The following is a 12,389-nucleotide window of genomic DNA, read 5'->3' as shown; positions in this document are numbered from 1 at the left end:
CTTAAAACGCGATTTGACTTTTAAGAAAATAAACAAATTAATGCATTTTTGGTTTGAAAATAATGCAAAAACCTAAAATAATGAGTTTTGCAACAAGTCATTTCTCTAAGAACAAAAATTTTTAATTCGAAAATTAGTTCAAAATTGAATTTAACGTATAAAATAAGGTGAAATAAAACCAAAATCTGTAAATCGAAAAGTTGGTCGTTAATGCTTTTGTGCTTTGCACGGCAGTAGTGACGTTGTTGTTCAAACTTCTAGAGTTCCCTGCTTAACCTCTCTACTTAATTAAATAATTAGGTACTTCAGCCAATAGGCCTTCAGAACACCAAGTCTAATGAACAAAAGAGTGATAGTTTAAATTTATGTTGCAATTTATTTTACATTTTCTTTTGACTATTTTTTTTAAAGAATTTTAGGCAAAATTTATCGATCCACCAATTTTTGTTAAAAGTAGTAGCTTGAGTAGTTTTGGCTGCTTTGATTTAACCTGGAATACTTCATTTGAGTTTAATTTCATAAGGATTTTAACAAACAATTTTTTTAACATATCTCTCCATCAGAACACTTCTAGAAATGGTTAAAAGAAGAGAAAAAACCAAAAGGGAACACCTTCACCTAACTATAGAAATATTTGAGAAAAGGTAAGCGGTTTTGTTCTATAAAGAAATTGGCAGTGTTTTTATTACACCTATATATAATTTTTATAGGCATCAAGCCGGTGACTACAGTGGCCATATATTGACTGAAGTTTCTGCCATGAAGCATTCTAGATCTAATTTTGTATTACTACAAAGCAATAATCAGCAAGCTTTAAATAAGCAAGAAGGTAGAGTTGCGTCTAAAACAAAAGAAGGCCTTCCGCAGAAGAAGAGGCAATATATTAAAAGACAGAGAAAGCCAGATATTCAAACACCACAATCCCAGTCACATCACCTCTTACCTGTTAATCAACATAGAATGGAAGTGCTAGATTACATTTTATCTGATGGAATCAGCTCTGAAGATGAAGCATTGTCTCGTGTAAGTTCATTATTTTCAGTCTTGGAAACTTTTGTGGTAGCTATACGTTTTGTTGTTCATGTTATAATTCAATTATAAATGAAAAAATCACTTATAAGTATGACTTGAGACCTTGGTTCTAAAGAAGCTATATGTTTTAGCTTAGTCGTAAAGCTGTTTCTACCAGCATTAGGTATTAACAGAAAACAAACTCATAAGTATATTTTTATTTCTCATAATTCAGACAGTTCCCTATCTTCCTCTAGTGAAATTTTGATTGAGAACCATTTCCAGAATGATCACACAGTTTTGGTGAACTTGGCTGTCATTAGATCTAATAGGTGTTGTTTGACTCATGGCCATAGTGTTTAGATGTATGATGAGCACAATATATTTCGTTTCATGTCATATGTTGTTTTATATCTATTATGTCAACAAATGTTTGACAGGCTCTTTGCTTAGTTGTCAGAGTGTGGGAGTTTTTGCTGATCTACTTCATCCACACATAGCTTTCAGTAATCAGGAACATAATTATCAATTTTTGACTGTGTTAATCCGTTGAACAAGGTTTCATCATTGAAAATTCATTTACTGAAATCTCAAGCTTGTTACTGCTATTTTTTAACCTTACCGTAAATTCTGGAAATAGAATCACTGATTTGCAGCAACACTTTTTAAGAGATCTTTTTACTGTCCCATCAACAAGAAAACGCACTTACGTATTCTTTCAATTAACTATTTGTATGAGGAATAATGCTGCTGTGTGGAAAAGGAATCCCCATTTTTTTTTACCTGAAATTACGGTACCTATTAAATATGTATAGTATTTTAATTTCTATAACTAAAATTGTTGGACCATCAGATAGATAGGAAATACAAATATTGTTACTGCCTTCAAAAGAGATGCTTGCAGTATTATATTTTGAATTATGCAGGATCCTATTTTCTTTTTCTCCACTTGCTTCTACTGCCATAGATCCACTATGGATGTTGCAGTAATGTTAAATGTTTTAAGGGACCCTAAAATTAATTTGCTGTCAATGTATGAATTTTACTAATAACTGTTTTTGATATAACAGTCTTCGTCTCCGTCTGATAGAGAAGATGAAAATGATCCAGATGGTCCTTTTGTCTTTAGGAGAAAGAAACTCTGTAATTACCATTCTGTAAGTAGAATTGCTGTTTTTCACAATAAGCGCCTCCTCATAACTTATTTTTTGCAGCCCCTGGTTGGTAAATTAGGAAATTGGCCATGGTGTAGTCCTGAAGATGGTGGCTTAGGTGATAAAAAGTTCAGATACTGTCTAACCTCAATATCACTACCCAGGCCTAGATGTGTAGGCTTTTCGCGCAGAAGAGTTGGGCGTGGAGGTAGAATTCACCTTGATAGAGCATGGACACCTATTGATGACTGCTGGGCAGATTTTGACTTATCTACTCCACATTCTCCACCTAATGGAATTGTCCAACCAGCCAATGAATTCTTTTCTGAAATAAAAAATGAATGGTAAGATGTTTTCTAAAAATCAGCATTTTCTTTTAAAAATAAATACTAATAATCTGTTCACAAAAATTAAATATATTTTAAATCAATATATGTTACTCGGCTTTCTGTAATCAAAGTTAGGAAATATAACGATATTTAAGTTTCAGTTTTTTTTGTATTGCTTGATGAACATAATGCATTTATTGATTTTTTATTTCAGGCTTCATTTTAGACCGGAAACATCACATTCATCCGAGTTAACCGATCATTTATACGATCTCGATGATAATGATGAGACTGATTATTCAAATTTCAATGTGCTAAATACCAGTGGTTCAGTATCTTCTACTGGGTACTTTGCTGCGCCATTTAATAACGATTTACTTTTAAATGCTGGAGGTGATAAAGATAGTGCGGAAAATTTCGGATCTAGTAGATCTATGGTGTTTACTCGAAGAACGTGTGATACTGATTATGTTGCGAGTGGTGCGTCAGACTTCAATCTTGAAAGCTTTCAAAACCACCGAGAAGAGCTATTTGAGATGCAGCGTAAACAACTTGAAAGGTTAAAAAGTGAAGAAATAGCTTTAGGTTTACGAAATGAAGTGTCTGCTACTGGAAGATTGCCAAATTCTCACCAGCAAATAGTTCGAAAGAGTCAAGATAATGTGAATAATCATTCCAATTATTTCACTGTTCAACCAGCGTCGCGTTTAACATTAGATTCTGCTAGTGCTCAGTTTGCTGTTTCAGCTGTTCTAAGTCCAAGTGATATGTCAGAGATTTTAAATTCATTAGTGTCATCATCGTTAACATCGTCATCATCTTCATCAGTACCGGTAACGACTTTAAGCACAAATTATTCGTCTCATAACTCATCAGTTCCAGTAGTTACATGCTCTGGATTATCAACTTGTGGCCACAGTATTACCTCATCCAACACTAAATTGGCTGAAGCTGTGACAACCAGCACTAGCTTCGCTTCTAGTAAATCTTCATTGTTACCAAGCAATGGACCAACCTTAGACAGTAAGTTTTTAAAGCCAAAAAGTATTCTTTACTAAAAGCTCTTCGAACCAAATGTTGAGTTTCATTAAAAGGTCCTAATATAATGGTTTCTTGTTAGCGTAATTAAGTTATAAACTGAGTTGTCTTGATCTTTCAGCTATACTGTATATTTCGTATAATCTGTGTACAATTTAATTCTAACAATTTGTGACTCAACTGCTAGTCTGGGTTTTTGTTTAGTATTTCAATTTTCAGACACTTTTTTTGAAGCTTAAGATTGCTTGAAAATTAAAATAAACAGTTTGCTTTTAAAATCAAGATTACCAGTATTTTAAAGGTAATAGTACCATTGATCATTTTATTTTACTTAATGTTCAAGTTATCTGGGGTGGTATTAAGGTATGATCCTTTTACTCCATGAGTTTACCTCTAAAGGAAAAACTGTTTATTTGTTGTTGGAGCCAATGCTTTTGAACAAACATATGTTGAATTTTTTACCTACCCGTTTTGTAATTTTAGCATTAATATTTTTAATGAAACTAAACCACCCTCAAAGAAGGAATATTTTTTACCTAAAAAAATTACTATTCGCAATGGGTGTTTTTTTATGGCAATTGAATAAAAACATCAAATATAATAATAATAATAATAATACTATCTTTATTTGCCTTTGCAAAAGGGATATCTCAGTTCAGTTTAGAAAAACTGTTTTACAATGAGGTCCCGTATACATTTAAATTACAATAAATTAACATAAAATAGACTATTGTGTGTTTTTTACATATTTAGTTATTTCGATTTTAAGTGTTGAGATTATTGATTGTTTTAAGATTAGTTGGTAGTTTGTTCCATATCTGTTTTCCTAAGTATTGCACGTTTTTTGATATTTTACCTTTCATGGTAAAACCGTACATAACGGTTCTTGTCATGTGGTTGTGTGGACATTTATCATTAAAAATAGTTAAGATATATTTGGGAAATATATTGTTATGCACCTTTTACATGAATATGAGTAAGTTGAAGTGATATCTTTGTCTTAGAGTTAACCATCCCAATTCAATAATTGATTCTGTTGCTGAGTCATGTTTGCTTTTGTGTAGGATTATTTTAGCACAACGATTTGAATAATCTGAAGTTTTTTTAGATAGGTGTCCGTGCACATATTATAGAAAATTGATCCATAGTCGAAAACTGGTTGGATAAGTGTTATATAGTTGAATCGCTGATTTAAGGTTATGTAAAAGTTGATATAGAGTCCAAATTCTTTTATTTAATTTAGTGATGGTTAGGTTGAACAGAAGGGAACTTAATTTGTTGGTTTATTTTTTTGTGTTATTATTAGTAATCTTTGTGGATTGGTCTTGCCCAAAGATGAGAAAAATTTAAGCATATGCAAATATTGATTTTGGGTTTTCGAGTCGGGTATCGAGTATTAAAAATTGTGCTTTTCGAGTATCGAGTCGAGAATCTAAATTTTATCGGATACTTGAGTAACTTCGAGTACTCGAATAATTATACTTAGCTAAAAATTATGGTTAGAGTATTCAGTTCACAATTTTATTAGGAAAAAACAAAGTTCACTTTAAAAATGGTGAATTAACACAGTTATATTTGAAGCTTTTCAGTATACTACACTACTGAGTTAACACCAGAGATTTTCTAAAATTAAACCACCTACAAAAGGTTCGTGACTAGTGACGGTAAATTGGAACAATAGCCGGGCCACTACCTTTGCTCCCCTTTCTCGACCCCCCTCAAAGTACTTTTTAAGGAGATTCCAATGGTGCAAAAATTATTCCCCGCAAAGCATTATTTAAAAAGTTAATTAAAAATTGCCCAAAGACTATACATTGGTGCCACCCCAACCCCATTCTTGCTAATCAAGCTGTGCCATCTATAACGCGACCTAGAGGACAGTACCTAGTGTAGTCTCTTGTGGTGCGAATTAAACAAGGGAGAGCGGAAAATGAATACGATTTGTGAAATGTTTCTTTGCTATCTGTATAGTAGCCCACCGTCATTTTAATCCTTAGAGCCCACGTCTACTATGTAGTATCCTTAGTCTGCTCCACATATGTCTAGCCCCTTGGAGACGAAAGTGTCGTCTGCTAGGGCGTCTGCTTATCCTTAGTTTATAATGAATGTATATGTGCAAGTGTGAATGATTAAAAACTTTAGTATGAATGTTGAAAGCAAACAGAGAGCTTGTGTCATTATTATTATTATGTTTAATTAAGCCTGAGCCAGTCATTTATAGCAATAAGCAACAAAGATTAAGAGTCTCCTGTTCTAATGATCAATGACTGAAGTGATTTAGGAAAGGCTTAGTAGATGAACATGGCATCAAGAAGTGAAGATATATTCACATTTCGGAAATTAGACGGCACAAATTATGCTGACTGGAAGATTGATGTTAAGATGGCCTTTGCTGCCAAGGGTTTGGACAAATTTATAGATTCCACAGTAGTAGCTCCAACCACTATACCTTCGCTGACTGCACACAATGAGAAGAAATCACAAACAATGGGATTTCTATATCTGACTCTGGAACCCCAAATTAAGAGACTACTTCGAACTGCGACAGATCCAGCAGTTGCCTGGGATTTACTTAAGCAAACTTATGAACCAGTATCCAGAGCTAGGAGAGCGATGCTTAGAAGAACATTCATAACATGTGTACCCGCGAAGGGAGAAAGAATAGAATTGTATTTGAACAGAGTTACCGAAGCTGCGGCATCTCTTGCTGAAGTTGGGGCACCAATTCCAGATAGCGAAATAGCCTTTCAGATGATCTACGAGTTACCAGCGGAATTTAATGGAATAGTTCTCAATATTAATCAATGGAACGATGCTGACTTTGTTCCTGACAAAGTAAAGATGGCGATCATTGCCGAAGCGGATGGTTTACGGATGAGAGAACTAGGCGATGGAAATAATAAACACTCGGATATAATGGCAACTCAGGGGTTTACAAAGGGATATACCCAGATGAAATGAAATAAACAAGGACTTGTTTCAATTGTGGAATGATAGGGCATTTAGCGAAGATTTGCAGAAAACCAAGGAAAACATACATTCACCCTTTTCGGAAAAAAGAAACTTTTGATGTTGCTACAGTATCAAGCGCAGAAGAATATATGTCGGAAACAAATGAATGGATATGGGATTCGGGAGCTGGAGCACATCTATGTAATAACAAGAAATGGCTTACCAATTGCCGTGATGTGTCACCAATAACGATGAATTCATATTATGGAACGTTCACTATCACAGGCTTAGGAGATGCTGTTATCAAACACGAAGTAGATGGACAAGATAGAGTCCTACTGCTAAAGAATGTTGGGTTTGCACCCAATGGAAGACGAAACCTAATAAGTGGTTATCAGAATGATAAAGCCGGACATCATTGGACTGGTGGAAATATGGAACTTGTAGTTCAAAATAGTAACCAAGAGAAAATATTATCATTCAAAGGATCAAATGGCTTATATAGAATGAAGGGGGATGTCTACACTGGCGAAATGCCAGATGTTACGATGCATGAATATAACCTTGCTGATGATACTAACGCAGATTTATTGGATTTATGGCACCGACGTCTAGGTCATCACAGCATACATACCATTATCAATATCGCAAGTAAAGGAAGCGCTCGAAACTTACCAGCTTTCAAGAAGCAACAAACGTTTACCTGTGATATATGACTGCAACGAAGACGACTCAATTACCAAGAAAACCAATGTCAGGGATAAACACAAAGAAAGTGTTGCAATTGGTACACACAGACGTGTGGGGACCATCCGCATATAAGTCTGGATCTGGCAACCTGTATTTAATCTCGTTTATCGATGACCACACACGATGGGCCGAGGTCGAAGCGATGACTCATAAGTGGGAAGTGTTTGACAGAATGAAACAATATATTACAAAAATGGAAAGACAAACTGGGGAAAAGGTAATTAGTATCAGAAGCGATAATGGGATGGAGTATTGTAGCGGAAAAATGCAAACCTTCCTCAATGAGATTGGTATTCAACATCAACGGACAAACATCTACACCCCACAACAAAATGGAATAGCGGAACGCTACAACCGCACAGCCTTAAATTCAATCAGAGCTATGCTCAAAGACAGCCACCTGAATCCTCGATTCTGGGTGGAAATGTTGTACACATTCAACTATTTGAAGAATCGTTTGTCACAGCAGAAACTTGAGAATAAGACACCTTTCGAACGAAGATTCGGACGAACTCCCTCACTGAAGTATCTGAAACGAATCGAAAGCATAACTCATTATTTTATTCCGAAGGGGAAGAGGGAAAATAAATTTTCGGATACAGCTGGAAAAGGAGTGCTGGTGGGTTACGCACGCACAACCCAAGGCTACCGAATATGGAACCCGGACACAAACAAAATTATTCAGTGCGACAACGCCAGATTTAATGAAGACCAGACTTTCGATACGTATACCGGTAGTAATTCTCACGTCCGATTTGCTGTAGAAGACGACACCCTCAAGCAACCCTTTACACGTGCAACAGTTGCAGCTAGACTAAATAGCACGCCAGCTACATCAACTATCAACCATCCAGTACCAGTTTCACCACAACCCGGCACATCAGGAATAGCTGCGACGCCAGTGCAGGTACATCCTCAAACTCCTGTACGAGGATCTTCGGAAGTCGAGAGAAGACAAGTACGACTAGTACAGGAAGGCAAGTTAGAGGAACCCAAATGGACAAGAATAAGATGGCAAAGGGAATCGGGAAAAACTGCCGGTAATTACGACATTTATTATAAATATGGCGACAGGAAGAGAGAATTAAGAAGCACAAGAGAAGTCACTGATTTCTGTAAAATGAATAATATTGAAATGGATCCCGATCTCATTAATTTCTCTACCAAGGACCCATTCGAGGGAATCTGTAATCTGAAACAAACAAGTAGTGTAACACCAAATGAGGAAACCCCTGACATTAATTTAATGTCACGATTTGATGGTTTGGATTTTTGTTTCGCGAACTGTGATGAACCTTCTACTTATGGAGAAGCTACGACTGCAGAAGATAAAGACGATTGGGGTAGAGCCAATGGTAGTGGCGTTGGGACGGTAACCGAAAGGTCGTAAGTTCGATTCCTGCCCGAGGTGATAAGATTTTTCCCAATCACTCTGGTATGGCACCACACGCAGAGGTATTCCTTGGTTTAAATGAAACTTCAAATTGTTCATTCTTAACATATTGATTGAGGCAACAGTTTTATGATGGGTAAAACATTGCTCCAAGCTCTTTTTGGAACCCAATTATTGAAAAATTCTATAAAAAATTTATATTTTTCACAATATACCCTAGTTCTGGTACTGAAAACAAGTGGATCTATTTTCTTGTTGGACTAGCGCTGGTTGGAGAAAGAGAAATCCTGTCTCAGTACCATTTTCAATGCATGGCACTGAATGCCAACTGAAAAAATACTTGAATCTTATTTCATTGTAGTGTTTGTCAATATCACCACTATTTATGCATGAATATTACACTTGTTAGTGCTGAAATAAGTTGGTTGATTTAAATCAAGTGATTTTTTTAAATCACACCATGTATTTCAATGGGGGATTACAAATTGACCAAAAATGGTTCTTAAAAATTTAAAATACATAGATAATCTGAGCAAACTAAAATGTTAAATGTATATTTCATTTAAGATTTAATTTAATTCAAGATTAGCTAACTGGTAAAAGTAAAATATCCGTTAATTATACAGGAAAATAAGACATAAATTGTATAAAAATCAATAAAATAAAAAAATCCGATTTAAAGGGGCTCCAAACTTCAGTGGTACAGGTTGGGTGGAAACTCCAGGGGTAAAATAGGGTGGGATGAAACCGGGGGGGGGGGAATGTAGGCTCCTAGGAATACCTTCTCCCCAAACCCCCCCTCCCCAAAAATCGCTAATAGGAAATAAAAAAATGACTATACTTTCCCCTTTCTCCATGAGGTTTCAACCCCCCTCTGTGCCACCAACCTTTTGCGCCCCTTTAAATAAAGAATCACCCCATAGAACAGGCCTAAGAAAATAAATTTATCCCCTTGGCCCAATGACCAATGAACATTACAATTTAATAATTAATTTTTAACCAAAAAAGATAAACAGTATTGTTCACACCCTTGTGGGCAAAAATTTTATTGCTTTAAATTTAATGGTCTCAATTCAAGCTAGTAGCGCCACCACACGAGTTTGCAAAATGCCACATGGATGTTTGCTTTCTTTACAAATGACGTCACCAAGCTATTTCAAAAGATATAAAAGTGTGCAACTACGAATAATATCAAAACACTCAAAATTTAAATGGCCAAAAAACTTAAACAAAGCTCATTCCATAATTCATTTCAAGATGGCGACTTAGTTTATGCCACTTATATATTGTTCAGCATATGTACCAATAATTGTATATTTTTCTTAGAATGTGGTTATTTGGTTGCATTGAAATTGCTTCTGAAAATTGTGTTTATTTAAAAAAAAAAATTATTTTTCTCTTGATTTTTTTCATAGCATCAACCAAGTCACTTGAGATATCACTACTCAACAAACACAAAGAACAAGACGTACCAGTATCTCAAAGGGTCTCTTCCATAGCACTTGATTCTTCGGATCTGTTGATGAACCAATTGGAAACTTTGGTAGAGATCACTTTACCCGATGGAAGTATTACATCTGGTAGAGTCCATTTGGAACCATCAATGCTGGCGCCAATGCAACAACAGTTTCACTTTAGAAATTCCATTGGAGGAACGGATGTGTTACAAAAAGTAGAGTTTCAGAACAATCCTATGACAAAATCACCCGTCCAACAGGGCCAACAGCTCAAACACCTGCAACAGCCCAATTTGGAAAGCACCTGTAGTGAATTAGTAAGGTATAACCATCTCGTGGATTTTTTTAAGTTTATTTAATGTAAGCATTTGATAGTTTCAGTTGAATCAAATTAACTCTGACAGCAAATGTACCATTCCATAGTCGGTGATAAAGAAGCTTAATTGTTAGACAGAAAATTTCCAATTGAAATTATAAATTCAATATTGAAAAGTATTTTTTATCAATCTGCTGATACCAAAATCATATTTCAATAATTAATTTTAGAAAGTTGAAACTTAAATTCAAATCAAAGGTTAAGTCTCACGGATTACATAAATTATTTTTTTCAAAGAGATAGTGTCCGAATTTTCTTGGTGTATTAGATTTTTGCGTGAAAGTTTTAAAAGATATTGATAGTAATAATGATAGTGACTATTTAACTTAGTCTTTAAATAGAAGGGTAGGCTTCCTTGCATTTCTAAGGTACCTATTGTTAACGTCATTTGCCAGCAGGTTGCTGCTAGAACCAGCCGAGAGGAAAACCAGAGAAAATAGTAGGACCAAAATTTATTAAGCCTAAGTTTGAGATTTACAAAATAATTTTAACCATTATGGAGAACATTAATACAAAGTTGGAATAAAAATTCTACCTTTAGTAAAATCATTGTTTTACGGATAAGGAATTAAATTATTAAAAAACAGATATCTATACTTAATTTCCAAAACAAACTAAAATGTAAGACATTCTGGTGGCTTTCGCTGTTTCTGATGCCCAAGTTGGGTGAAGTGAACTACAGCGGCCTCAGTGAATTGGATATTCATTTTGGTTGCGCCTGATAGACCTTGTCATGTAGATGTCGAGGGTATTTTTTATTTTGGCCGCAAATGATTATTTAATTTTTTAATTTAAATGCACAAAAATGTGAAATTTTTTAAATTTCACGTGTTTCGTTGTATTTATTTCCATTGTGTGTTCGCCGACACCACAGTTTCGGTGTTCTAATAATTTCCACGTGATATTCCGGTAGTTTATAAAATCCATTAAAGTTTTTGTTCATTTTCTAGGTGTTATATATTTTTGGGCCACATACGCTTATTTCAGGTTTTAATTTAGTTGAAAAGCTTGCACTTTTTGGGCCTTTTCACGTTTTTGGTTGTTGATAATTTAAAATTAAATACTTGATGCGTAAGGCTTGGTACTGTCCTCTAGGTCGCGTTATAGATGGCCCGTCGCTTTTTTTAGTATGAGGTTGGGGAGGCTTCGCGTGCCCCCAGTGCTTGTGCGAAGTGTGCGGCGCCGTCAGGCGCCAATACGGAGAATTTTAAAGTATGCTTCAAACCTGTTCTAATTTTTGTTACTATTTAAGTTGATACGATTTCATTAATTACGATGCCACTAGGTACGATTACAGAAGGCCCACCATCAATGCTCAGAATGGGGCTGGTGCGTTCATAAAAAGTGATGTCGGCGGATACACGACGGAGCTATTTTTAAGAAAAACGTTACTAATCCCCTAAAATTAATTTAAAAAATTCTCATTTGCGGCTCAAAAAATCACTTCGTAATCTACGCGTGAAGTTCTACATTATCCGCCAAAAAAAACATTAAAACGCTAATATCCTAAAATGACTACTTTTTTAAAATTAAGTTCATTAAAGAATTATGTTTTGCGGCCCAAAAAAAGGCTAATCCTTATAAAATTACTACTTTTTTAAAATTAAGTTAATTAAAAAAATATCATTTGCGGCCCAAAAAAAGCGCTTCATAATCTACGCGTCAAGTGCTACATTCTCCGCCAAAAACAAACAAGAAATACATGAGGCCGCTGTAGTTAAATTTTGCCTATTTTAGAATTCGGAACATAAAAATTAATGATGGACCTTAAGTCAAAAATTTGAAATGTATCCCAGCTGACACTATCTCTATCTCTTGATAAAATACCTTTGCAGGTTTGTAAAGCGGCTCCATTAAGTTGACCCCCCCCCCCCCAAGCATGCAATTTTAAAATTAGTTACTGCACCTTATTGTAACCATCATGCACCG

The 12,389-nt window shown here is 35.1% G+C and overlaps 1 protein-coding gene across 1 annotated transcript in view; it reads left to right on the top strand.

The window, feature by feature from the left end:
- E(Pc) (Enhancer of Polycomb) overlaps positions 1–12,389 on the top strand; it is a 42,933-nt gene that overhangs the window by 27,215 nt on the left and 3,329 nt on the right. Inside the window, exons 6-11 of the mRNA XM_090162975.1 lie at positions 564–644; positions 711–1,023; positions 2,082–2,168; positions 2,226–2,509; positions 2,709–3,517; positions 10,043–10,406. Coding sequence (XP_090019101.1) covers positions 564–644; positions 711–1,023; positions 2,082–2,168; positions 2,226–2,509; positions 2,709–3,517; positions 10,043–10,406 — 1,938 coding nt within the window. The remainder of the gene's footprint in view (positions 1–563; positions 645–710; positions 1,024–2,081; positions 2,169–2,225; positions 2,510–2,708; positions 3,518–10,042; positions 10,407–12,389) is intronic.

The sequence above is a fragment of the Leiobunum rupestre genome, chromosome 11 (genome assembly GCF_980474605.1).
Source record: "Leiobunum rupestre chromosome 11, qqLeiRupe1.1.hap1, whole genome shotgun sequence".
NCBI lineage: Eukaryota > Metazoa > Arthropoda > Arachnida > Opiliones > Sclerosomatidae > Leiobunum > Leiobunum rupestre.
Note: the sequence above shows the minus strand (reverse complement) of the source record. Positions and strands in the feature narration are given on the sequence as shown.